This window comes from Colletes latitarsis, chromosome 4 (genome assembly GCF_051014445.1).
Source record: "Colletes latitarsis isolate SP2378_abdomen chromosome 4, iyColLati1, whole genome shotgun sequence".
Taxonomy (NCBI): domain Eukaryota; kingdom Metazoa; phylum Arthropoda; class Insecta; order Hymenoptera; family Colletidae; genus Colletes; species Colletes latitarsis.
Window position 1 is genome coordinate 39,074,293 of NC_135137.1, and position 27,759 is coordinate 39,102,051.

At 47.9% G+C, this 27,759-nt stretch overlaps 1 protein-coding gene across 6 annotated transcripts; it reads right to left on the reverse strand.

Moving 5' to 3' along the window:
* Nucleotides 1-839: 839 nt before the first annotated feature.
* Nucleotides 840-26,382, reverse strand: LOC143340872 (uncharacterized). 6 transcript variants are annotated; one of them, XR_013079514.1, is made up of 11 exons: nucleotides 25,316-26,382; nucleotides 20,050-20,278; nucleotides 19,335-19,485; nucleotides 17,652-17,735; nucleotides 17,121-17,204; nucleotides 16,318-16,353; nucleotides 15,426-15,482; nucleotides 3,481-3,541; nucleotides 1,928-3,258; nucleotides 1,273-1,851; nucleotides 840-1,185 (listed from the first exon to the last, which is right to left on the reverse strand). XR_013079514.1 is itself a non-coding variant. In XM_076763248.1 (10 exons), the coding sequence occupies exons 1-10, from the start codon at nucleotides 25,644-25,646 to the stop codon at nucleotides 1,426-1,428; spliced, it is 2,790 nt and encodes a 929-aa protein (XP_076619363.1). In that variant the 5' UTR covers nucleotides 25,647-26,382; the 3' UTR covers nucleotides 840-1,425. The 6 variants fall into 6 exon arrangements, 5 of the variants coding, with proteins under 5 accessions (XP_076619363.1, XP_076619365.1, XP_076619367.1 ...); XM_076763248.1 differs by having other exon boundaries at nucleotides 840-1,851; XM_076763250.1 differs by lacking the exon at nucleotides 17,652-17,735 and having other exon boundaries at nucleotides 840-1,851; nucleotides 25,316-26,380.
* Between the last annotated feature and the right edge of the window lie 1,377 nt (nucleotides 26,383-27,759).

A 27,759-nucleotide genomic window follows, 5' to 3' on the forward strand; every position in this document is an offset into this window, starting at 1 on the left:
AAAAGAAGTATCTCGTCTGCCACGAGGTTGCCGCGTGACAGAGACGACACGCTCTGTAGTCTTTTTCCACCCTATGATGATCCTGCTTTCTCCCTGCAACTTACGCAACGAAGAGCTCCACAATTCGTTTGATTTCAACATGGAATGTATCGCCTCGAACATTCGTGTTGAAAGATCAAAAAAGACGAGCTCGGCTTTCGTGGTTGAAAATGTCGGATGCTTCACGGACGTAAGCGAGTTTCCCTTTGCGTTCGTATTACCGCGTTCACGGCGTGTCATAGTGAACTTTTATATCAAAGGCCCGATGATAATGTTACAAAAGGGCACCAGCTTAGATTAGGCTGCTTCCGACGCTTTCAAGCGCAACCGACTCGTACGTATCGTGTATATTCGTGAAAATAAACAAGAAACGTTTACGTCGTTTCCGAACAATAGATAGTAGAGTTTCTCTGTCGATTTCGCGTGTCGCGAACGTCGATAAACAGGAAGTAAGTGAATCGGCACGGAAAGTCAACGCTTTCCATAGATAACCTCAAAGGTCTCTAGATATGATCGATTTCGAACAACGTTTTTAATTTGTAACGTACCCTGTGTTCGTTTCATAGACATCGAACGATAATTCGTGCCTCTTTCTTTGATAATTTCTCTCGTTCACGATCGCGTTAACTCTGCAACGGGGGTCCACTTTGTATATTTACACAATGGAATGAAACACATTTACTCGCACCCCTAAACTACTGTACAACAAGTTTCACGAAACGCTACGCTCCTACGCTAGAAGAATTCATGTAAGCGCGACAACGCTTACAAACTGTTTTTACGAATTCGTAAGTGCGACCATCTAATACTGGATCCGGATACAATCCGGTGATCTCTCGTTCTACGCGACTTTTGTTACGAACAAAAAGAAACAAATACGGCAATGGAAGAAATTAAATAAAATTACGATTTTCAATAATTAATTACAACGTAACGGTTCGAACCCGGTTTATAACCAGTTACGAACTTAAAACCTTTTCGCAATATCGATTTCCTTCTCACGCTTTTATCTTACGACGATGAAACGAACAAATTTCGTATGAAAAAATATTATAAAAAAGTTTCAGAAAATTACGTTATTGTCTCCTCTTGACCAGACGAACAGTTTCGATCTTTGTATCTTCATCACCCCCAGCTTGTTCTCATCTACAAATAAAATGTATATAAAATAGTTCGCTGAATAAAGGCGTTGTGTCGTTTCGGTGTTTAAACAGAAGATCGATATTTTCGTACAATTTCGTCTCGTTTTCTTTCAGTTCTTCCTCTCAAATTCGATCGTTCAAAGCGTATCTCGATAACCGAAGATCAGTTAAACGAGCGTATGTGGCGGTTTGTTTTGCATATAATTGACGCGCGCGCGAGCGCGTACCTTGCTTAACGTACAGCTCATTTCCCAAGTTTCTCGAACATGATCAGCTTCTCCTTGAAGCTTTTAGTGTCGGTAGACACCTCCGATATATTCCCGTTAAGCATATTTTGCAGGTCTTCGTCGTTTTTGCTGACGAGGAGATTGTCGAAGATCATCTTGTTATCTTCCTGCTTGGCGACCGGCGAAGTGGGTTGCGAGCCGGTCATCTGCTGCTTCTTTTTCGGATAAATCACAGAGCTTCGTTGGTTGTTGCCGTTATCGGTCATTCTGGTAACTATCGTGATGGCTAGAAGCTGGTGGATGTCGATGTTTTCCTTCGACTCGGACGACTGTCGCCAATAGAACTTGTCCGGCGAGATTAGCGATTTCGAGTCTTCGGATCCGTCAGCAACAGAGATTTCTTCCGAATCGGTCGACAGTATATTCTTGTTGATCCAAGAGTCCTACGAAAAGAAATGCACCATTATCTTTCGCGTGTCTTGGAATAACCCTTTCTATAACACTGATAAAACTACTCACGTTCTTTTCGCGTTTGTCCATAACACCGTCCGCAAGTTCCTCTTGCTTCCTGTCCTGGTCCAGGTCTCTCTCCAAACTGTCGAGGGTCTCTGTACTCTCGGAGGATTTGTTTCTTCTCTCCGAGTCCAGGGTGTCGGTGCTACCGAGTTCCGAGCTCTCGGACGATTTTTGTAGCCTGGACGATTTCCTGACCGGCATCGGTCTCTTCTCTTCCTCCTGATCGTCCGCGGGCACGATGTCCACGAAACTGGTGCTCGGTATTCTTTTCGGTGTCCTCCTGATCCTTCTGTTCTCCAGTCGGTCGTCCAGTTCCAAATTGTCGGAGCTCTCGAAGGACATCCTCTTCGACGATCTCCTGCAGCATTTACCAAAACTGTCTCTATCCTCCTCCGTGTCCTTCGTTTCACTGATCTCGATCCTTTCGAAGCTCTCCGACGATTTAGAGATGCTCTTCGACAATCGCCTCCCCCTGGACAAGTTGATGTCCGAGATGCTGCTCCGTTTCTGCAGCTCCTGCACGATGGTGTCCGTGCCGGCCTGAGCTTGTTCCAGGGCTTCGAAGTTCTCCGAGGACTTGGAAATATTTTTCGACGTTCTGCGCGCGCGGAACTCGAAGCTGCTTCTCCTACGCTCGATGGACTCGTCGCTGGTCAACGCCTCGATGGCCTCCAGGCTGTCGGAGGATTTAGAGACGCGATCGGACGACTTCGAGATCGGGTTGAGCAACCTTCGGACGACTGGCTTTGATTCCTCGTACTCCATCAGCTTGTCGAAGCCCTCGGTCGACTTGGAGAACCAGCAGGACGTCACTTCCAGGCTGTCCGGGGATTTCGACAATCGGTTGGAGGATCTCCTGCGAGGTAACTTCGATTCCAGCTCCTCGAACATTTCCGAGCTCTTGGGCGTCCGATTCGAGGATTTCCTGACGATCGGCCGGGCCTCCGGCTGTTCCTCGTTCGTCTCCACGCTCGTCCTCGACGTGTTCATGGCGTCCAGACTGTCCGGAGACAAGGAGGCCACGCTGCTCGACGGCTTCCTCGGCAGTTTCGACTCCAGTTCCTCGAATATGTCCGACGTGCGCGATAATCGACTCGACGATTTCCTCGCGACGGTTATGTTCTTAGGCTCCGTGGGCGATGACGCGGCGCTGCTCACGCTGGCCGGATGTGGCTCCAAACTATCCAACGAGTCCTCCGCGATGGTTGTAATCGTCGACGTAGACGTGTTCGCGGCCTGCGAAGTTGTGCGTCTCGGAGGCCTCCGGTTCTTTGGCCTCACCGAGATTCGGTGATGGGCCGCTGTATGGTTCAAGCTCGCGCTCTCTAATTCCGCTGTTTGGCAAACGAAAGCTGCGTTCGATTAGTCTATTAGTCGTTCTTGCCTTTCGAAACGAAATGAACATCGTGACGACACACTTTAAAATACTGTTATCGATTGCGCTTTATAAACGTACTATTCTCTTATTATATGTAGACTAATGACATTTATCTTATTGCAACCAAGTTCGTTCGATCGACAAACATCCCGTTAAAAGATGTCGACGCGATACTCACGTAAGTCTTCTTTGGCCACAGGTATAACTCGATCGATCGCGTCCTTCGACGACGTTGAGTTCTGGAAAAAGAGACAAGGCACATTAACGTTGACCCAGTTTATTAAAAGTCCAGTTTTGACCGGATTAAACCGGTTTGAACTATTTTAGATCGGTGTTACGTTGCCAACGAGCCTTTCCGATTTACGGGAACATCGAACGAATTATTCGCGACATTGTTTCTCGCCTTTCGGCTCGCGCGTGCAAAGCGCCGACCATAACGGTATTAACCGCTATCGGGGCGAGCGAGTGCAGCCAGTTAACCGCGATCGTTCGGAACCGGTTGCAGGTGCCGTCTCGAAAGACACTTCTTCACCGAGAAAAGGTTTCGTTTGTGCTACCGTGCACTCCGCGACCTGCAACCGGTCCTTATTATCGCTCGAAACGTAACCGGGCAACAAACGGCCCCAGTTCCACCGTTGGAATGCTCTGCCAAACAAATACAATCAATCTTGCACGATGATTAACATTGATGATCGCTTGACAGAGCGTTTGAATATAGGAAAGGGGACGGATTTAACGGTCTTACAACTATTTTTATACGTATTACGAAGCAATTGGAGTACTGTGTCTCGTTCGATGGTCGATCGATTACCTCGATCGTCTCCTCGATCCGTGGAGCAGCCTCTTTGATGACCGGTGGGATCCTCTGCCTCGCTTCCGGCTTCAAGCGTGGTCGATCCTCGATCCTGCACGGAGCCCTAACGGATCCCGGCGACTGATCCTCCGCTTTATCCTATCATTTGACGGACACATCGAATCGAATAGTGGTCGTAAACAACTGATAGCATGTCGCGGGGGCGATTAAAAGCAGCCGCGTGTCTTTATTAAATCGGCGACCGCGACGCGTGTTTGCGTTACAAATCAAAGCGAACGATTCTATCTCGTATCTATTAGCGTCAAAGTTGCGGGATCTGATCGATTACCTCGATCGTATCCTCGGCACGTACGGGTTGCTCTTTCTTAGCCTGAAGGATCATCCGTCTGTTTTCTGGCTTCGGCCTCGACCGATCCTCCATTTTACGCGCCGATCTTATCGATCCGAACGTCTTGTCCACGCTGGCCTTGTCCTTTCGTCCAGATTCACGTAACACTTTATTACAGCATTGGGGATGGTTCGCCAATCCGTGAGCATTTTCTCCCGCAAAGCTCGTTACGCGAGGAATTATTGCAAGGTGAGTACGCGTCGAATCGAACATTTGGACAGTAAAAATGACTTTTCTTAAACGTAGCTTAACCAGTATTTCAGCATTAAATCCCGTTCGAGTCGACACGGATAATCCACCAGACCAAAGCGACAAATTACACGCGTGAAAATGCTCACGGACTCGCGAATGGAACAACGATAAATCGAGCGTGATTACGCGACAATCGAGGATTGCCAAATCCCTCGTGATCGATTACCTCGATCGCGTCGTCCTTTGCCTCTCTTCTAATCGCGATCTTTTGCCCGGTTTCCGGTTTGGGTTTCGAGCGATCCTCGAGCTTGTACATCCGCCTGATCGGCGCCGGGATCTTGTATTCGACCTGCTCCTTGCAACCGTAGACGCCGATGCTGATCTTCGCCGTGGTCTGAACGCTCGGGAAGCTCTTGCATCGCGTCGTGTCCTGCTTGGTCCGGTCGATCAATCGTCTCCTCTCCACCGGGTTCAGGTTCAGCTGCTCGATTATCGCGCGTATGTTCGACGAGATGCTGCCCTCGCGGTGAGACACCACCATGATGCTCGGATCCTCTCCCCTCGATCTCGACGCGAAATACACGCTACAACGACGATCGATCCGTTCTCCCTTCAGTGCAGGGATTTTCGAACGGTCGCGAGATCAACGTCATAGGGCACCGGGAACTCGAATTACCGGTCGCGAAGCCCCTGCAAGCGTTTCACAGAGAATTCAACCAACGAATCCCACGATCGTCGAGGGTCGCTTAACGTCTGGACTTTAAGAAGTCTGGAAATTATTCTGCTGGATACCAATTCGTCAAAGCAGCCAACAGCTGGGTCTCGTAACGAGATTAAAACCAGCTTTCGTGGCTTCGAATTTCGTAACTCTTTTACTACAGTATTGTATTACGATTTATTAAAAACCAGGAGCTCATAACTCCGAAAGAAATGTTTTGCACGGGTCAGAGGCTATCTCCGAGGTTCGATCGACGAACAATCGCGCTCGCTCCTAATTGCTAATCTCGCTTGCTTAGTTTTCGCGTTTAACGTCTGTCGTTTTTCTCAGGATTTCACAGCAGAGGCAGATCTTCGAGATCCCAACCGCTTCTCACGCGACCTTCCATCCTTTCGACGAAATCGCGGGCTCGATTTCGTTCGCGTGCGATAAGCGGCCTCGAGCAACTGTCACGGACACAATGCGCGGAATCTGTATCGCGACGGCGAAGAAACGACGTTCTTTCGCGTCGTTTCGCGGAAACGGTCGATAAGATCCGCCGCCTGTGTGGGGATTTCGAATTCGCGAGAAATTTTCTGCACTTTCCCTCCGCGAATCGACAACAAACTGGAGGAACGGTCGATTGGTACGATCAGGACCGTTTGTTTAATGTTAACGCTGGAGCCAGCGAACGTTTCTCAAGCAACAACCAGGCCAAAGACGTGCCCACGTCGCTCGCCCACGATGTTTACTCAATACCAATCCTTCGCGATCAAGAGATGCGAGTGTTCCCCTTAGCGGCAAACTCGGTCGCGAACCGTGCGTGGACGGTCAACCAGCTACGACGAGTAATCGTCAAGATCAAAGAATATTCTTTACCGAACGGTAGCCTATTAATCGGTCTTTTACCGACTAAAAGTTACAGGTATAGACAGGAATATTCCGACGCTCGGCTACGAGTGCGCGCGCAACACCTTCGATTATTGCAAAATCCCTGGGCGCTGTTTCTGCAGTCGGTCACACCTATGTTACCACCTGTACGCGATCTGTCCGCTTGCATTCCAACCGGATACGTACGTAGGATACCCGGCGGAAATTGCGGAACATAATAATTTTCCACGAGAGAAGAGAAAGTGACGTCGACACACCGTGGAGGAGAAGAAAACTCGAACAGGATTGCGCAACCGGCGACGTCTCGACCAGTCGAACGGGATCACCGAGCCGATTTACGAACGGACTCGATCGGGAAATTATTCACCGGTTCCCCGGTTCGTTGATATATTTATTTACGGGTAATCGACCTTTGATAAGAAACTGCGTACAACGTCAGTTGCACTAAATAAAAAACAGTAAGCAGGTCCGTAACGTTCATGAATCAGCCGACGGAACGAATCGACAAAGCGTGTTACCTTTTTCGCAAATCGGATGAATCAGCCGCCTCGTTTTCGTGGCCACGTTTACCTCGCTACCCACACACGGACCCGGAGCCAAACAATCTTCTTTACGGCTTTATCGATCAAACTTTCGTGCAGTTTACACGTATGCTAGACACGAATATCCCCTTAACACGTTCCCGTGTCACGTGTACCGGAAACGGTACACGCTGAAACTCATTTCTACGTCAAACGATCTCATTAAGAGATAAACGAATACATAATCAATACGCAAATGGAAAAGAATAGGCAAAGTTTGCAGATTTTGTAAACCTTGCAGCGTGTACTGTTTTCGGTGCACATGGAAAGCAACATGAGATGCGTTAGCGTCGATTAAAAATCGATTCCCACATCCGTGGCCGCCCACTTGTAAGTAAAGATGGTCGAGGAGCAGCCAGAGGCAGAAAATCACAGAGTACGGAACAGTTCGCGATCGAAGATTACGCTCCGAGTTGGAATCAACGATACGTCGCAACGTTTAACGCGAAGCGGATAAAAACAGTTAACAGGCTGTAGTCACGATTAGATCGGTCTCTGGACGTATCGGTGGCCCACATCTCCTCGCGAAGATCCGATCGAGCACCGTGAACGCGATCAAGATCGATTTCCACGTTGCCCGCGATACGGGGGCAAAGTCCGCCTGTCGTCCGTTTCCCTGGCAGTTGGCCAGTCGGTTCATTGTATCTTATTGTGCCATCATACTCAATTTGCTTTATTGCTCGACTGTTTCTCGCATTCACCGTTAGTTTTGTTCACGCGACACGAATCCCCACGCGTTCAACGTTTCCCTTATTCTACCTAGTCTACCTAGGGATTATTTGTCGATCGTTCGATACCGTTTTACTTTGTACGCCAGATCGATGGACGTATCGATTTTCACGCGCACCGATCCGAACGAGTTAATTCGCGCCGTCCGGTTTACGACCGCGCGGATCGGACACTTTCACGGGCATGGAAAGCAAAGCAAATTGTGCAAATTACAAGATAGAAACTGAAACCGAGATCGTTACGACGATCCTGTTGTTACAAGTGTTTCATTGACGATGAACTTTGCTTTCTATTAGTGGAAATGAGTTCGTTTCGTATGTGTTATGAATGTCTCCGAACAGTTTCGTTTCCAGTTACACGCCCCTGGGTAAACGATGTCGATCGAACTATGGTTCCGTCGGCGACGAGACACGAGCGAGTTGCGTGTCAGCAGGATGTTGGAAATCTGGCACGCCATACCGACTGGCGTGCTCGCGTTTCCGTGGCATTGTCGTAAAACACGGATAGAGGAAAAAAATACGCGGAAGAGAGAGAGGCGGGAGGACGAAAATGATCCACGGGTCGCGTGAAAATGCATCCACCGCAACGGATCGGGAACTCGGACGCCAAGCGATGTTTTCACCGAGATTGCTTCGTCGTTGTTTCCCTTTGAAACTGTTACCGATTCGAAAATGCGCTGGAACCGAGATTTCAACTCTTAGAAAAGACCGATAGCACAAACAGAAATTATATAATTCAATGATAGTAATACAAATAGAAATTGTATAATTCAACTTTAGGATCTGATATTGCACAACCGTATTCGCCGTATTTGCTAAATGCGTTCTCTTTTTTATTTATATACTTTCGCTAACGCGATTGCAATAAGAGGGTTAACTCGTTTACTAATAGAGAAAAAAATAAATCTCGAAAGCCGCTCGGGCAGAATATTTCTAACATTTAGTTGTACGACACGACCAGTTTTCACTAAGAGCTAAAAATAGGAGCGTGGTGTAGGGTCCAATTAAACAACCGACACCGCGGTATTAATTTCTAGACCCAATAACTTGTCGACTTTTAATACCTTATACGAACCGATCGGGGCAACACGGAAAATTGAAGCTAATTACAGACCCATCATGGTCGTTTCGTGCACGAGGAATTACACGTAAGTCTTTTAACGCAAAGAGACTCGGGGCAGAGTTATTGGACCACAACGTAGGAACGAAACGGAAGTGCGCAACGTCGCGAGAACAGTACGAAAGAAATGGGTTAAATTCACGGGCGTCAGTATATCGCGAGAATACTGCGATTACGTTTTCTTCTCTTTCATCTGCAACCTCGGTCACGCTGCTAACGCGTCCTCAAGAACTCGTTTCGAGCGAAAGAGAACTCGTTTCGCGAAGCGACACAGACGGCGTACGATTTGAGGTTCGCCTAGTTCTCACGGTGAACGTTTCGTCAGATCGCGCGGCTAATTGCGCGGCCCAAGACCGGATTTTATCGGCGCGAGCGAGCGCGCCAAACGCCGATAAACATCGCCAAATCTCGTTCTCGTTATCCTCTTTTTACGCGTTGGTTTCTGGGCGGACTTTGTCGAATCACGGGGAAGAAACGGGAAATCAACTTCGTTTTCGAGCTGTTCTCTTTCGATCAATTTCGATCGCGTGGAACGCGAAGAAAGCGAATACGAAAGGAAAACCAAGCTGGACGATGGATTTCTTTCGCAGGACGATCGATCGCGACGACGTAACGTGAGATTCGTTGTTGTTCCGCCGGATGAAAAATCCAATCTGACCAGTCTTGGGTTTCAACCTCGAGCCGAAGCAACGATCGTCTCATTTTTCCGAATCGCATCGACGACTTTTCAACGATTCCTATTGAATCGTGCTTGCCTTTGTTTCAGAGACAATATTTCACCGTACGCCACTTAAGATTCTTAAAACTCGGTGTCGCGCGAAAAAATTCAGGCGATCGCAGACGTAGAACGAATTCGTATGATCCAGCCTTATAAATATTTAAATGGCCGCTGAACGGAGCACGTAGATTCGATAAAACGCGGTAACACACCGCGGAGTCAACGACACCGGGGCAAAAGAGATCGGGAACACGGTCGTTTCGTCGATTCCGTTGGTATCCGTTTCGGAAACAACGCAACAAACGAATGACAATCGCCAACGCGATCGGAGATCTGGTCGATTTCGCGGTTTCCACGACCCGGAAGAAGAAAATTTCGCGGCCCGTCGAGCAAGAAACCGCGAAAGAGCGACCATAAACGACGAAACATCGTTCTCGGGAAGGATTGCCCTGACAGAAATTGATAAAAGTGCAAAACGTCGATCGATTAAACGTAGAAAATGTTTGTTGTTTGTACGAGCGGGTAGGAAAAAGGAGCAAGAGCCGTTACGTCGAATGCGTGCGTGTACTGAAGCGAGGGAAGAGGAAGTACAACGAATGGAGGAAGCATGCTAATTTCCAACGTCAGCTCGTACCGACATCGAGAGTCGTTTATCTGTCTCGGAATTGACCGATCGACTCGGTCTGATTGCCAAACGCGGTGAATCCTTCGCTCTCGATTTAACGATCTTGGAACCCGATCGTTGCGTCTCGCACGAACGTGAACGCGAGTCGAACTCTATTTCCATCTCGAACCAACCGCAGCCGTTTGATTCTGTAAACGATACGGAGACACGCACGCATAAAGCTTGGCTATTCCAACGGCAACCAACCAATTGCAAACCATTTCTTATAGAGATAATTAACAGATAATTTCCTATTCTTATCGTCCTTCGAGTATGCGTATCGAAGATTTAGTTATTTACTCGAAATTTATTTTGTCTCAGCGGACACTCGTAACGGAAAAGTACTTATTCCTCGAGGAGACCAATCTTCTGCCCAAAGGTTGCAACTTTCGTTTGATAACGCTCGAGTGCGAAATATTCCGTATCCATAGCGAGCTTTCTGGCGGCGTTTCCTCGCGGATTTAATCACGAATAAAATTCACTGGACTCGTAAATATGCACCCGTGGCCCGACGAGGAACGAATACTTTTCGCGAAACTTCCGTGCCGACACCGCTCGCGAGCACACGCGATCACTGCTTTCGAAACGTCGAACTTGCCACGATCGAAACACCCTGGAGGACTCCGACTTCCGGTAGAACGATGCAACGGATCCGCACAGAGCACACGATGTTCACTGTTCGCGCGAAGAATCGGCTCGTACGACTGTCGGAGAAGAAGCTTAGGATCCGCTAGAAACCGCTAGCTTCGAGTGCTAGCCGCCTCGACCTTCGCTGGCGGTGATCGATCGAAAAGTACGCGCGTACGGGTCGACTTGGCGAGGGAAGCCCTTTCGCGCGAACCGGAGAACAACGAGGACGGAGGCGCGCGTACGCGTGTCGCGTGCGGAAAACGCGTCGTCGTACTGGCCGGTCGCAACGGGCGATTCTTTCTCCTCGGCTGGTTGACTTTCGGCGGGTAGAAGTGGCAATGGCAGCGCGCAGGTGACAGGGACGTAATCGCGGGATCGGGAGCCACACGAACGACCCGATAACGCGTTCCACCAATCCGGGAAATCGTCGATTCCGCGGGCTTCCGTAACTTCGTTAAAACGAAACTCTCGCGTGACAACTTCCCCGCCTCGATCTGTGCCAATCTGGAAACCCGACGCTCAAACCACCGTTTTATCCGTATTTTTCGGTTGCACCTTCGTTACCCTTATCGATGCAGTTCCAGGAATTGGCGGGGATGAAACGGTAGCGAATATTAACGAGGGACTACCGTGCTACCGTTTCGTTCGTGTAAATTTCGCCAAGTTGTCGAGGTTTCAAATGCCTCCGGCGTCTCGCGGTTGTTTCGAGCAAGCTTCTAACCGCAAGGAGTCGAAGGATCAGGCTGCAAGTACGCAGGAACGCGAGGCAAATCCTGTCCTGATACGCCACTGAAGACTAATGACCCCTGACAAGAGAAAGACAGGGACGACGTACGATCGAGGAGACTGATCTACGAGGAATCGGACAAGCAGCGGTAACGGTGCTACCAATCTTGTTGGCTGCCAGCTGTTCGTTCGAGCACCACCGCGAATACTCCCCCGTTCCCCTCCTCCATGGCCTGTTACCTAGACATTCGCTTCGTTCTGACAAAACGTTTCGACACCGCGAAAACGTAGCAGAACCAGCGAGAACGCGTTGCTTTCTAAAAACCGGGTCTTTCGCCGGCGATCGACGCTTCTTGAGCCCGTTCACGCTCGATCAGGATATCTTGGTCCGCTCTATATTCCTCCGAGTACCTCTCGTATCGTCGCTGACCTATCCGTAACCATCCCCACCTCCATTTTAGTCGTCCTCTTTTCCTTTCGTAATCCGCAGAGTGTCGCGACGCAACGGAAAACCGCTCGTGCGTGCACGCGACCATGGATCTTCTCTGCTTTTTCGACATCCGGTAAACGGGCAGACCTTCGTACTCGATCGTTCCGAGTTTCGGGCACTCGACAGAGATTGCAAAAGTGGAGGCCTTGGCTTGTGAAATGTGCAAAGCTACGTCTCTGTGCGATTTCTATCTTAAAAATCGCCAAAAACCGATTCCTCAATTTCAAAACTTTCCTCGGATTATTCTTTTTATTTGTTGAAACGAGGCCTTCGTCGGTTAGGCTGGGGTTGCGAGGATAGGTTCCGTAATACGCCAGGCGCACCGCATTGTCGGTGAAACCGCGGCGAATTTCGGAATATCCTGTCGCAACGGCGGATCGTGACGAGCCTACGTAAAATTCTGACGTGGAACATCGAACGAGAAGGAAACGAGCGTTCGCGGCTAGCGAGCACGACGGGAACGTTTAAATTTCGAAGGAACCGCGCGTATTCGTTGACCTTTCGCCGTTGGAGCACGCGACGCGCGGCCAGGCGTACCAATTTATTGGATAAACAGAGGAGAGAAGGTTTTATTCGCCGCGCTAACGGTACAGTCCTCCAGCAAGGATCTGCAAGGATTCTGCTGGCCTTGTTGGCATTCCGCGACGAAAGCAACGCAGTGCAATAAATGCCACGCAAATACCAAACTGGCTTACGGACCCTCCGCTGGGACATGCTCGCGTGCAAATGTCAAAAGCTGTACACACAGACAGGCGCAACAACCTCTTGTAAATCTTCCGGCGATTATCTCGTCGCTCGATACGCGAACGATCCAACGGGAAATTAATAATCGAGATCCCTGCGAGTTGCAAGCCACCGTTCGATTCTTTTCTGTCAAACAAAATGACCTATGCCTCCTTTCTTATCGTACGTTCGAATATTATGGCTGGTTCTATTGCATCGTGCATTATTATGCCCCCCCCGGAAATAATCTAGTTGTTTTGTAATATTTCGTCACTTATAGGCGATAGCAATGGTTTTTTTCTCCGAATTTAATTGCTATAGGCTAATTATTGTTTGAATAAAATCTTGTCCGACTCTGATAACTCTCTTATTGAGAAAGTGCAACGCATTCCTACGTCTTTATTACTTTCCGTAAGAGTTGATCAATTTTACTGTAATAATAATCATGAATTCGTCTGATCACGGTTACATTTAATGATTGAAGAAATGGAAAGCGATGCTCGATATTTTGTTCGTAGACGTGGTGTTGTGCAATTTCGTTACAAACCCGGATGTTTTTGAATTGTTTAAACGTTATGATCCTGCTAGAAATCCAAGTTATAACAGAGTTAATTAGAACATAATTAATTCCCGAAAAGGATTTTCTATCAGTGCAATACTTTTGCATTTGAAAATGGTTCAAAGATTTGTAAAGAAATTTCGAAACGTTCGACCGGATCGCATCGAGATTACATCCGAGCGTGCAACCTATCGATCGGGGTAAAAAGTTGATCATAAAACCGAACGTTTTCTCGCTTAAACGGTGCCGCGAGCGTCGTGCTCTTGTAAGCATTTTTACGTAATGGCAAAAGAAAGTCTCGTGGCAGTTTCCAACGTTTGATGTTCCAATTCGTCTTTGCCCGCTCGAGCGAATACTAATTTCTGTTCGTTAAAGTCTATTTATGGCACGGTGATTCGTCGGTAAGTTGAAAGTTTAATAAGAAATTTGTAGGCATTGATAAAACCAAGAAATTCCGACTTTCATACTGTGCTAAATGCGAATAGTTGGACGCTGGCGTCACCGATAGTGTTCCGTTAATGAGTATTATTAATCACTCGGGTGATTGTAACGGGTGTCGTGTTACAGGTACCTGCAAACTGTTTGTTAATAAGCTCTACCACTGACTGTTCCGTTTTATCGACACGCTCGGAGGCAGAGATCTCTACCGGCAGTAGTCTCGTTCCCCTTGTCTGTGTATTACCGACCGTATCTACTCGAGCGCCACTATTGAAAGCGCTTCTACCGGTAAACAAACTCTTTCGATAATATGAAAACAATGAATTTAACTGGACGTTCACCACACAGACGTAAAAACTTGGTGTCACGATTCCCCAAACCTGGAATTTTATAACATATTTTTAAAAATAAGCAAATCCTAGAAACATTTCTGACCTCGCATCATATTTTCGGTAATGAATTTTTTTCTCGAAAATGGTTGGGATTTCGGGGGTATGTCTGTTGACCAAAAATGGTTGTAATTGACTCTCCCAACTGAAAATAATTTTTTCAAGGCGCTAGAATCACCTTTGAATTTTCATGTCGGTATGACCGTCAGATTGGGCCACAAAAGTCCATGAGGTGTAAAGTCTACTCGTATATCTCGTCTGTGATACACGCATATATCCGATTGATGAACTGACCGACCGAAAACAACTTTACCAGCTGCGATGTAGCGTCCCTGATATCCCTCCTTTCCCAATGAACCGAAAGCAAGCCGCCTCGAAAGTCTCCTGCTCGAAGCATTCGACGGCTTGATCCCCGCTGTAACGAGTCTTCAGGCCAAGTAACGGTAAACTCCATATCGCGTCGTTCTTACAGTGTCCTATTCACTGTGCGCTCACTCTCGAACGTTTTTTCCCCGTCTATTTTGAACAGTTGTTTATCGTGCCCTACAACACCTCCACTCCGACGCTCCGACAATATTAAATCCCCGCGACTTTCGGACACATCGAATCCAACAATTCTCCTTCTCGTTCGATGAGATTAACTTTCGATAACGCTACGTGAACGCACTTTTAGACGCGGGTGAGTTTTACCAGCGCAAAAGCAAACGGCCGAATCGGATAAAGCGTAACCCACTTTTTCAGCGGCTGCAAGTTCGTGGAAGCGTTTTCCTCGCGACATTGTTTTAACGGTTGTCGCGTGTCGCGAGACGGGCACAATAAAAGTAGCGAGCAGAGATTCGCGATGGCTGGAAATAATAGCGACGTGCCGCGGTGCAGAAGCGAGGCAAGCCCATCGCGAGAGAAGCAGAACAACGAGAACGCCGTAAAAGGGACGTAAAACATTCTGTCGGCGCTGAAACCACTGTCTCGAGAACGATTTTATTTCGTCTCGGGCAAAACGCGCAGAGACTTCTTCGTATAAATTGCGTATTCCGCTATTTCTCGATTTTCTTCTAATTTTTTTTGCCATAAAATCTCGAGACGAGCAGCCGCGGACCAGCTGCTTTCGACGTTTCCATTCGGTCGTCCGTGGTTCCGTGCGATCGACAATACCGTTTTTCCGACTGGTTGGCAACGTAAACGAAACACCGCGCGAGGAAAATTAACGAGTCTCTGTCGGTTCGCCATTCGCCACCTGTTGCTCGCAGAAATTCGCCCGGCTGATACTGATTTACGAGACGCCTATTAGCGAAACGTCCGCGGCTCGTTTTTCTCCCCGTTATTGCGTTAAGACGAATGGCGGGACCGACCGAGATCTTCAGGATTAAGGACTCACCTTCGCTTGGTTCTCCTCCCCGCCCCTCTCCTGCTTCTCAAAGCCGAAGAAACGGTTCTGAAAATCGAAGGAAGTCCGGATTAAACTTCGGGGTTGACGAACGATCGGATGCAGGACAAATACTCCAGTTACTGTCACCCTAAACTGTTAGATTTATGATTTAATATTTGGGCGACAGTGTCTGGTACAAGTGCTCGAAGCATTTTCGAATTACTGGCATAAAAACAGAACTAATATCAGTTTCCTTTCTTTCGGCCAAGCACTGCACTCGCGTTGACACGTCTTGAAACGATAAAGTTGCACGTTTTAAACTACAAAGATAACGGACAAATTGGTCGATTTTCCTTCGCTGTCGATCTAAATATACCAGCAGGCTTGTAAATGCAGGTGACGCAACGAATGAAAGTAGTTAATAAACGAGTCGCCGGACCCGCGAATGTATCGAACTGTCAAACGAGAGAGAAAGTTACACGAACGAATAAGAGACGCTTCCCTCTTACCCTTAATCTGTTTCTCCGAAAATTCGAGACGATCGAAGCCAGAAATAGAACCCTGTTCAACATTATTCCAAACGGTCTGCGATTCGTGGCTTCGTCGGCCATCTTTGTTGTTTCGTTTTCTTTTTTAACAGACTTCACCGTCGAACGCGTTCATGATTGTCTTGTATTCCCGATTCGGGTGTCGTTCGATTCCGTCAACTGAATTTAAAACGTTTTTTCGATGCATTGAAACGATCGTCCGTGAACTATAAACGACTCGCGAGGATCAAAGACACTGGACAGCGTGAAACGACTGGACAAGTACGCGTCGCGAGCGCGACTATTCGCCCGAATCGCAGAGCGCAGCGCAACCGCATCGACACTCGGAATGAAAACTCGTCGTGCTATCTTACCTCGGCGGTTTCCTGCTGATAACGTTCACCGACAGCCTGAAACGCAAAAACGAACAGTGACATCAGACATAATTAAATAGTTCTGGAAGGTGAGGCGTGAAATCTATTCATTTGCCGTGTCGTCGACTTTTTTCCTCGACCATCCCCTCTTCTAACGCAAACCGGACCGAAGACATTTAAACGATCGTTCGCCCCGTATATCTTTGTTTCTAATAATGTTTAAAGAGTCGTGAATATTGGAAGAATGGAATGTTAGATAGTACTTTGTTATATAGTAAATTAGATTATTATTGTATCGCTAATGTTCCAACCGTAAACAGTTATCGTCGATAGGCAACGTTACGAAAGGCGCCAAAGAATGAGGAAGAACGTGAAAAGTGTGTCCGGACTACGATGGACGATTGCAACGGAGCATAAAAAAATCAGTCTGGTTTCCAAGGATGAACGTCTTAATAAATTTTTTCCGTTTGCCTCGTTCTCGTCTTTTACCGCGACGACTTTACTTCAGGCCTTACTTTCGTATCGAGATAAAAGCCGGGAGAAAAATTGGACTGGTGTCTCGCCGGGAAGAGGTCGATGGCCGAGTAAAAGTCCCTACCGCGATTCTTTTTTCTACGCAAATAAAGAATTTACAAACTCGAATTAATTAAAAAATGGACCCGGAGTTCGGTCTTCCGGTCGCTAAGACGATCCATTTTAAATCTGTTGAATCGAGGCTCGACTGTAATCATATTTTCACGGATTGCGTAACGAAGAGGTGAAATAAAAAAAGGAAAAACGGTCCGATTCGTCTCGATACTTACGTGCACAGTGTTCGTGGTATCCGACGAGGTCGCAGCGGCTAGTTGGTTCCGGTTCTCTATGACCGTCTTTATTTGCTCGAGCACCTGCAAACGAACGTACGCTCGACAATTATCCACAATGCTACCCGTAATTATAGTTTCTGTAAAACCACGTGCCCTAGATTTCAGCTTCGTCGGCACTATTAAAACGGTAGTTTGAAAAAATTCGTTTCCAAGCCGACGATTTCCGTTTCAAAGAACTCTTACGGAATGTTCTCTCCTCGTTCTTCTTTTTCGGTCTCGCTGCAAGGCGTTCCGCCGATAAACGCGCGCGGCAGCGTCGAAATTACCGAGCGAAAAATTTCGCGCGCTCGTCGACTGTCGCGCGTGCATCGTTAAGCGTCGTTTTACCGAGCGTGGAGGAGCGTGGGTGGCGCAGACACGCGTTCGAAAATATTGTTAAAAAAATAGCTTTTCAAAGACGGCGCAGAAGGGAAGGCGTGTCGAGCGCGTTCCTCGCTAGCATGGCTTTAAGATACTCTGAAAGGTTACCCGAAGAGATATCCTGCGCCTCTGAACAACGTGTTGATTGTACTCCTTGTGCTCGATCTCGTTGCTTTTTCTCGTCTGCCTCCGCTGGAAAATGAAGGAAGAAATGGAACGGTCACGACGCCTACTGTCACGTCATTTTCCACGAACGTGAAAACAATTCCTGACTTTCCTCGAGTATCAGAACGGAACGTGTGTCGGTTCTTTTTTATTCCCACTCGGACCGCGAATAGAAAGGACCTGTGCTCGCCGTTTCTTCGTTTGTTCGCGAGATTCGAACGCGAACCTCGGTCTCGTAGCAAAACAACGACTCCTTCGCTTTCGAACGAGATACAAATCCGCTCGCGATACGGTAATTCCCAGCGAAACCTAGCTTTCGTTTGTTCCGAACGAGAGATTCTGCTTGACCGAATCGTCGAATCTCTTTTCGATCTCGCCGGTGGAATATTCATTTATTATTCGTTTATCGAAAGTTTTGGCCTTTTATATCTCGCGATGTTTCGGATGAATGACTGCCGACCAAACAAATAATTGTGCTCGAACGCTCGCAAAGCGACCGAAGCTTACGCGTACGCCTAATAGAAAGGAAGTTTGTTCGGACGCGGAGGGCGGTCGATTCGTTCGAAAAACGGGTCTGTAAAAAGCTGCCTCGGCGGGAGAGCGAGTCTCGTGATTTGCATAACATCGAGCACGCGACGACAATTAGCGAACAAAGCGGACAGTCGACGCGTTGTAAATCGTCCCGCGGAATCTTGGTCGATCGACGGAGCGCCGCGGCGCCGTGACAATAGATCATTTGTTTGCAAATTCGCGCGCCTCGGTTCGCTGGCCTGTGCTCGCCAAGAAAAAGAAGAGAAGGATTAAACCGTCGCTATACTTGACCGGGTCCGCCAACTTCTCTCTTTTTCGTGCACTCCGTCGCGTGGTTCCGTCCATAAATAATTCAACGACCGTTTTTGCCAATCGTGGCTCGATTTCGGCGACGAAGTTCACGGTTGATATTATCTTGCTCCGCGAGTCCGTTTCGTTCTCCCGTTGTATATCGGGCAAATTAGTCGCGTATCGGTTCATAGAAAAATCGCAATTCTTCTACGTTTACGAATCAAATCTGATCGCCAAAAGACCGTGTGGGAGACGCGACGTCTCTGTTTGTAGCGTCGAGCCTCGTCGCATCGCTCGAGATTGAAAGTTGCATCGTACCTGAGGGGTTAATTGGATTACAGGGAACTCTGACGCTTCATTGGCGCGGATGCAAGCGAACGAGGAAATTGGAAGACGAGTCACGAGCCGATCCTGGACACGTGTAACCGCCTTAACTCGATTCACGCGTGCTTAGAATGCCTCGGCCGACATTACGCTCATTGGATAATGAGAATAATCGTCTTCGTCGCGCCTCTGTTTATCATTCCACGCCGGAGACGTGCGAAATCGCATCGATCGCGACGGTTAAACGCGCGTCGAGCAGATCCCCGGGTCGTTTTGGTTCCACGTTTGTCGGTTTGAGTTCGATGTAATCCGAGACAAGCTCCGTCTCGGTGTAACATCGAACGTGATCGAAATTTCGAGCCGGAGAGAGAGCTGGCACGAAATTCGTGGCTCGTTTGAAAAATTTCGTCGAACGTCCACGACGTCCCGGAGGAATCTCGACGCTCCGTGGATTCGCTAGTAAATAAAGGAGATACTGACCTCGAGGGTTGCCAGGCTGGCCAACGACGAGAGAGGCCGAGTGTGAGGAACCTCCCCGGGGAAAACGCTGTCGTGCGACACAGACAATTTCCCGGCTCCTCCTCGTAGTTTCACGAAGGACTCTTCCATGCCAGTCCTCCTAAGGAATACGCTGAGGCAATAAACAGAAAGGAAACGTTACTTATTCGATGCGTTCGGTCAATTAAATTCATAGTCTTAAATTCTAGTAGGATGAAAAGCTGAATGCCTTTAGGTAACGACTACCTGCTTTTCGATGACCGATTGGCGTTAATTAAAAACACAAATTTCTAGAACCGACCGCGATGATCGTTCGACCAGGGTCGTTTTACGACTGTATTGTTCCGCGGGTCGAAAGGTACAATGGTACATCGAAAATGGCGTCCGCACCGACACCCTTCCCCTACTTTTTCGTACTTATTTGGCCGCTCTATTGCCGGGTTGTGAAACAGAAAATCGACAGGTCTATCGAGTGACTTGATCTGGTGGGGAAACGACTGGCCGACTTATTGGCGAATGGTCGCAACCGAATTACGAAAATAAAGGACAGTAGGTCAGCTACATATATCGTACGTGCGTGCTTTACGCAAGCTTCGCGCCGTGCTGTACGGGATAAATCACGAACTGTTTGTTTATAGCAGACACCTCTTCTTGTTATAAAATAGATTTTCTTTTAATCGTTAGCACGAGTGCGTACCTTTCCCGATCGCAGGAGTCGGTAAGGAGCTCGCTGGCGCTTCGACTGCGAGCCTCTTCAGGACGTCCTGCGGGATGTCGGTCGGTGATGTCCTCCCGCGGCAGTCGCACGATGTCCGCATCCTTGTCGACGTGGCTGGAGACTTGTCTGATATCCGCAGCACCCCGACTCTTTCGTCGAAAAATCTTCCGTAGGCCGCGGAGTGGATGAAAGCGCCGCTTCTTCGGCTCTGTGGGGGCGCCAGAAATCAAAACCAGTTATTCGGGGATGATAGAAAACTTCAAGCGCAATCTGCTCGAATGGCACGAGTAGTTGGTACAGCTTCCGTGCAATCCGAACGAGACAATTAAACGAACGTATCTTAGCGTGACTTTCTCCTCGAATTGCGTAACGCGGTTGCTCGCGCGACGTTTCTACCCTACCCGAGCGGATTCGACGCCGACGGCAAAGTCCTCGGGAACTCGATATCGGTAGGAAATGAAAACTCGATTTCATCGGGAGAAACCTGCTCGAAACGAATCCCCGCAGGACGGAATTTTCTCTCGCGACTGAAAATCACAAGTGAAATTGGACAGAGAAACGTGTCGATAGTTTGATCTCTCGACGATGGAATACGGGCTTTGATTCCGCATCTTCGTTTGCGTTTTAACCCTAATCCTACCATGATGCGATTCCCAACATACAATAACTAGTAGAGTCTGACGTTTCAGATATTATAAACGTGATAATATAGATGATTAGTTATTGGAAATTTAATGGGAAAACCAAGATAACCACACGTGGAAAATGATAGAAATAATGAATACATAATCCCCATAGATAACTGCTTTCTTAAGAACAACGAGCAACAAACGAGTTTCTAAGCAGACGAGGTTAGATAAACAGAACCATAAAAGGCTTTCGAAACGATTAGTGAAACAGGCTGATCGCGGCCAAATAGATAATACCTAAGCATACTCCTGGTTTGATCATCAAACGCGCGTCTATCGATCGCAGGATTGGTATCTGTCCAGCGGATAATCTCGTTTAGAAAGCAGGGACAACTGTTCGTAACGTAGGTTCACGAAAAACGTTTACTCCGAATAACCATTACGAAAAACCTAAATTTCGGACTACAGTATGCAACTGGTCCTTGCACTGTTTTCTACGAACACTCCCCAATTATTTTCGACACCTTTCTAAGCGACGCTGATAGGAAACTTGTTTCCCCGAGTGTCCCAGTTCGCGACGGCCTCGGTTTCGACGCTCGGCCGAGGGAAAATCGAATTTCCACGAGGGAGAATGATTTCGAGTTCCCTCGACCGACCCACTTTCCGTCGAGGCAATTTCATCCTCGGCTCCAGGACCAACGGATAAAGCTTATCTGTTCGCGCGACGAGAGGAACGCCGAAAGAGCATCGTCTGCCTGGCGAAACGCGTGCAACAGCAATTTTTCCGAGTTCTAGCGACGGGGAGAACAACAATGCCGCGTTATCGGAAGGCGGGAGACACCCGAGGGTGCGGGATAAGCAAATAACACGAGCCCTCGAGACCGACGTAGCACTCGTTAACGCACGGATGCCTTTTAATTGCGGCGTATCGAAAGAAAGGGTTCCAACAAAGCGGTCCAAGGTGAAAGGAAAATCCCGAAGAACGAGGGTCGCGACGGCGCAAAGCGCCTCGACGCTTTCAATCGTCGAAAAGGTACGGAGAACAGAGAGGGCAAAAGCGAAGGGAACGATTCAGAGGGTAGAAACGACACCCTCGGCTCGTCCTTAGGCACGATTGAAGCTGCGAAACTCGCGAAAAAAGCTCGATGGTCTGTGTTCTTCGGGGCTATAGTTTCCGAAAGGGTTACTTTTCCTTTTCTCTTCGAGACCGATTCACTCGACGTTCCCCGCGGTACCGAGTCACGTACCTTCCTTTGAACCCGTAATCTTTCTAGCGTAGAAGATAACACCTTTGAAACCAGATCCTGTATGCACTTCAGTACCAACTTATTCGATGTCAAGTTCGTTTCGGAGCGACAAGACATTTTTATTTGCACCGAGGGTCCCATTATTCGTACGCAAATAACAGGGTAACGTTCCCGAAATCGAACTACTTATTTTGACGTTCAACATTTAACGACACGCTCATTAATCGACGATGCAATTGATGTAAAACATAGCGATTAAGCGAACTGGACGACACATGTAAACGATGACCACACGTTACCGAAAAAGTCCTGGAAATCAGGCAGAGAGTATTTTGCTGAACTTTCCGCGTACATTTGTGAATGCACACATTACTTGCAAGTGACAGACTTTGTGGTGTGATAACGCAGAAAACGATCCCGATAAGATTACGCAGCGGAGACACGATAACCCTATTATCGGTCCGGTATGTCTTATATGGTAAAAATGTACAAAGACTGATAATTGTTTCGTCCAATCTCGCGAGCGATACTGAGCACAGGATGTCCCCCTAGAAACAGGTTGTATCGATATCTTCGCTATTTTAAATAATAGGAATAATTATAAAAATTCTATTCGCAATGTAAAGTAAATTATCTATATCAGTTGCTTGTAGTATATAGGGGCTATAAATTTGTTTTTGAAAAAAGGAATATCTAAAAATAAAATAAATAACGTGGTGGGAAAAATCACCTTTCGAGTAAAGGTCACTTCGACATTATAATTCGATTTATATATAATACTCGACAGTAACAAATCTACGAAGGAATCGAATCTTATAATCATGCTTATGAATAACAATAAACAAACCTATCTTTCGAGAAAGAGTTCTCGACGATTGAAACTTTCCACTCGCGAGAATTTCCTGTGAAATCTTCCTATCTTGAAAATTGTATTTGTATTTAATGACGTTTAAAACGCGATTGCATTGTCGCTTCAATCGATATCTAATTAGTTAATAAGACGATCGTGATCAATCTGGTTTCAGCTTTAATTCGAAAGTTGGAAAATATAATCTTGTTTAACGGTGTTTGAAGAAAACGGTGTTTTCCATTTAGCAGTTAAGCTACTTTCCACGAGGATTCTTCAATTATGAAACAAACCGCTTTCTTTGCAATACATTTTCAATTAATTCGAAAACTAAAAAAATTCCGTTACGCGTTTCAGTTATTCCATCCTCGGTATTTAAGTGGAAATAAATAAAAAATCCTGTTTTCCTTCGTCCCGATTTCCTACAGGCACTTAATACGTTCAGAATTTTCGTTTCCTGACTGTCGATGCAACGGGCAGGTAAACGTTTCTCTTTGATCATAGAAAACTTCCGACTTAAATATCAGCAAGTTTCTCTCCCGTCACACGCGACATTTCGATTCGAGCTGTACTCTTTTTAACGCTTTCACGGTGCGTTTTCGTTTGTATCGCGAGGGGGGAAACGTACGGTATATCCCAGCGATGGCTGAAAATCTTGCAATTCCACGTAAGTTCCGACGCCGATGGTAACTGAATACGCGCATTCGAGTGGCCATTCATTCCACGATTGGCCATGGCCTAGTTTCGCCGTTTCTGTTAATAGCCGTGTGTTCTTGCTCAATAACGCGTGGGCTCCACCTTTCCTTACCAAAATTCCACTCGATCCTCCCACCTTAAATCAAAGACAATCGCGAGTACCTCCGTCGAAAAAGAGCCCGTCGAGGATCCTATTCTCAGAGACTTTCGGCTTGAATTTTCCGTCGACATTTTCGTGGAACGCTCTGCGAAGAGTGTCGATGTTGGAACAAAAAAGATTGTTTCACGTGTGCCCGATACTCTCCGCGAGTGTGCTTTTCACGCATCAGCAACCTGCGACATCGCTCGAGCGTACAAAATAACGTTACGCGTGAATCGTTCTGGTCTGCCTGTCCGAAAGCAACAAAAACATCTGTTACCACGTCCTCGAAACAAACGGAGCCTCGCGGTGTCGTTAACATTATGCAATCGAGGGTACGTCAACTCCCATTTGGTATGCACCGTCCGATACCAAAAATATAATACTAGAACGAAAGAACGAGGATGTTTTCTCCCGCGTTGGACAGTTTCGCTTCCACGTGACACGGTGATTGCTTCGTCGATTATAGTCTGCGCTTATTAGCCAATACCGAACGTTAAATCTGATTCTAGACGTTCTCGAGTTAAATGCCAAGAGCAAAGAAGCTCGAGGTTACGGAGAAACGAACCATTTCCATCGCGAGCCCGCAGCGTCTCGAAAGCGCGGCACGAGTTAATTGCTAATCATCCGGCCGATTCAGATATTAACTTACGAGAGCTAATCCAGCCCGGAGTCTCGTAATCTACCGGAGGCTAATGAAAATAAAGAGGTCGTTGTACCCTCTCGGAAACGCAACGTCCCGCGAGTAACGGCAACGAAGTCACGTTCCTACGACGACAATGAATAAAGGGCACTCCGCCGGATTACCCTTTAATAACTCGCTGCGGCGACGTCCATTATTCCCGTTCTCGTCGCACGGGAGAACGGGAATTCGTAGCGAGTCGCACCGGGAAAAACTTTCACCTTAATTCCTGGCTCTCGGGCAAAAAACATTTTAACGCGTTTTCTAAACAGCCGTGCACGCGATCGAATATAATTACCGTTACCATTTTTCCACGATAGAACGCCGCCTGGACGATGCATCGAAGACAACGCGTAGCGTGGATTCTACGATGCTTCCGATGAAATATGCTCGCTGAAATGGCTCGAAAATTGCGGAATCGATAGAGTACGCGAACGATTCGCGAGGAACGCGCCGTTTACGTAAATCCGTCTTTCATAGCACGGCTCGTTTACCCGCGACGCTGTAATCTACGGCTGAGACCTTGAAAATGCGATCCTCGAGCGAAACGTCGCTCTTCAACGGTGCACGGTCTAGACCGTCGCCGTGGACACGCGATTCTACTCGATATTTTTAACGCACACCGCCGAAGACCTTCATGATCGGCACACATCGAAGCTCGTGCACAATGCCCCATTATTTCCTCGCATCGAATACCTTTCAGTTACACGACCCACGCATACGACTAACAAGGGACGATCCCCAACCCGGAAATTCAAAACGATCGGACACTTCGGGGATTTGTATTAAGCAATTTTTGCTGCGGAAATTTGCTTAAAGGGTGGACATTCATCCTTGACTATTCACAAGGTAGAAATAAAATTTTCAAAAAATGTTACTTTGTACTTTTCAACGTACGTGAGTTCACCGAGTCTTATGTCATACGTTCATTACGGTATCTCTGCTTTTATAATTTCTTTTAGAGATAGACACGACTTCGAGGGTAAAAAGAAACGAAATACGAACCTTTTGGAAGCGGATCGACGCTATTCTGCGCGGAGAACTCTCCGAGGCCGAGGCTTCGATGCAGCTGCTGCTGCTGTTGCTGCTGATGATGATAATGGATCTGTGGAGGAGGCGATGCCTCTCTGACGCAGCTCATCAGTGTCAAGGCACCTCCAACTCCTCCTCCACCTCCTCCGCCGCCGCCCCCGCCGCTGGTGGCGGTGCTCGTCGACATCCTGCTGGTCTGAAACACCCCGAAGAACCAGGCCGCGACGTAAGACTCTCTGACGCGTTGGTACCATGCCGCGAGAAATGAATTCTCGGCCCTTTTCCAGCTCTTCCAGCCCTCCATCCTTTCGCTACGCGTTCACGTTCCTGTTCGCGGTATCCTTCCCGCCGACGTTTCGACCTCCGCGAATCACGAGCGAAACATACGAGCGGCAACTACGTCGGGAGAATTCGGCGATATCGATCCGCACCAGCTGACCTTAGTCTCCGTTCGTACCGACCTTGCACAATGCCTCCGGTTGTTCCTGTCTGTACGACCGGTTCTCCAAGAACCCCGACGACCGAATTCGTTGTACGACCCGGGATCGTGTTCGCGGATCTCGCGACAATTTACGACGACCGGGGTAAATTCGAGTAAATTCGTTGTTACTTCGTACACACTACGTCGTTGTACCACTTATGCTCGATCGACGATTACACGGCTTATCCCAAGTCCCGTTCGCCGTGTCGCTTCCTACCCTCGTTCTCGAATTCTCTCGCCGGAGGGCAAGGTCACTCGTAGCATCTCCACCGATGGTTAAGAGAAGAAAAGAAACACTGGAACGAACGACGTGGGAAATGCAGGCCGAGGAAGGAAAACGCGTGGAATTCGTCCGGTGCGCGATACGCGGAAAAGAGCGAGGCGCGTCGAGTCGCGGAAGCGGTGGTGGTCGTCCGTCTCTTCCGCGTGTTCCTGTTCCTTGTCTGCGGCACGCTCTCGCCGGAAGACGGTCACCCGATGCAGCCAGCCTCCTCTCTCCGTGTCGACGGGCTCCGCTCTGTAGCAATGGGTCAGGAGATGGTCTCCATGGTAACTGCACCGAACGAGGGGTGCAAGAGAGAGGCGGTATCGCGCATCGATTGCACCCTCGGCTGCCGGACGACCCTGACCTTCGCACAGCTGACGACCACGTCGACTCCGCGTGCGGCGCAGCGGGACGCGCAAGGTTGCCGGGATGGCGAAATTAACGCTGCCGGTTCTCGTTAAGGTATCGTCACCGGCTCGCGTTACACCTTTTAAATCCCCCCTGTTTTTAACCGCTTCGCGTATCCGCGTCTCTCCGCCGCCTCCTATCCCTACGGCCAGCCGAACTGTTTACGTTAAAGAGCACCGGAGAGAAGACGTCACGGTGACCCGGAACAAGAGCCCTTTTTCCGGTTCAACCCTTCCGTCCCATGGACACATCTGGGGTAGCGCAGAACGACGATGACTTTAACTCTGACGAGATCTAAAATTATAGAGTATAGGTTTCCGAAAGTTAAACAATTTCTGATGCAACATAGTCCAGACTCCCGCTGTTAGATCTTATGTAGTTGCATGCGACTCTCAGGGTCGAACGTTCGCTAAAACAAGCTGACGTTAAAGCATACACCTGTTATCCATAAAAGACGGCTCAACGCGTAATTTGTTCTTGTCACGTACAATAATATTTACATTAGTATAACTTATGTTGTAACGCCGTTTTCTCAAGCGGCAAGAGGCGTTAAATCATCTTCCTACATTTTTAACCGCGCGTGTATACGTATGTACGATATCTCTTGGTATAATATTCGATTCTCCTTGCTGGCCTGACCATCGTTTTGCCATGGCACTATGATTTTTCTCGCTTACGTCCCTCGTATATACTCTTCGCGTCATGTTTTTTTATTACTGCAATGTGGTTTATAATCCTTGTGTCTTAGCGTATTCGCAACTTGTGATTTCGTTCTTCCTACTATGCTCGTAACTTTGATCATGTAACCACTGTTTCGATGTTCCGGCTGGTTGACTCTGCGACAGAGATGCATCATGCATCTCCGATGCCTTCGTTCCGAGACTCCTACGCGTTTGTTTCAAACGCTGTCCCGAGTCCTGTTCTGTTACGACGCGATAAAGACGTTAAACGAATAAAAGTACGCCGAGAAACGACTCTGCGAACGTGTAATATTCCACGGAATTTCTTCCTCGTTGGTTCCATGACACTTCGATATCGAAACCGCCTTTCCAATCGTAATCGCTGCAATGCTCTTAAGCAAACGTCGTTGTCTCTTTTCGGAGGAAACGGTCGCCTTCGTTGCAACGAGTTTGCAACCAGCAAACGAGGTGAAAGTGCCGGCGGCAATTTTATGCAAGCATTCTCGACGAATGAGCAGTAAATGCGTGCGAGCACTAATCGAGCTAAGTTCGTTAGATAAAGTCGAGAGATTGCTGCGGCCTT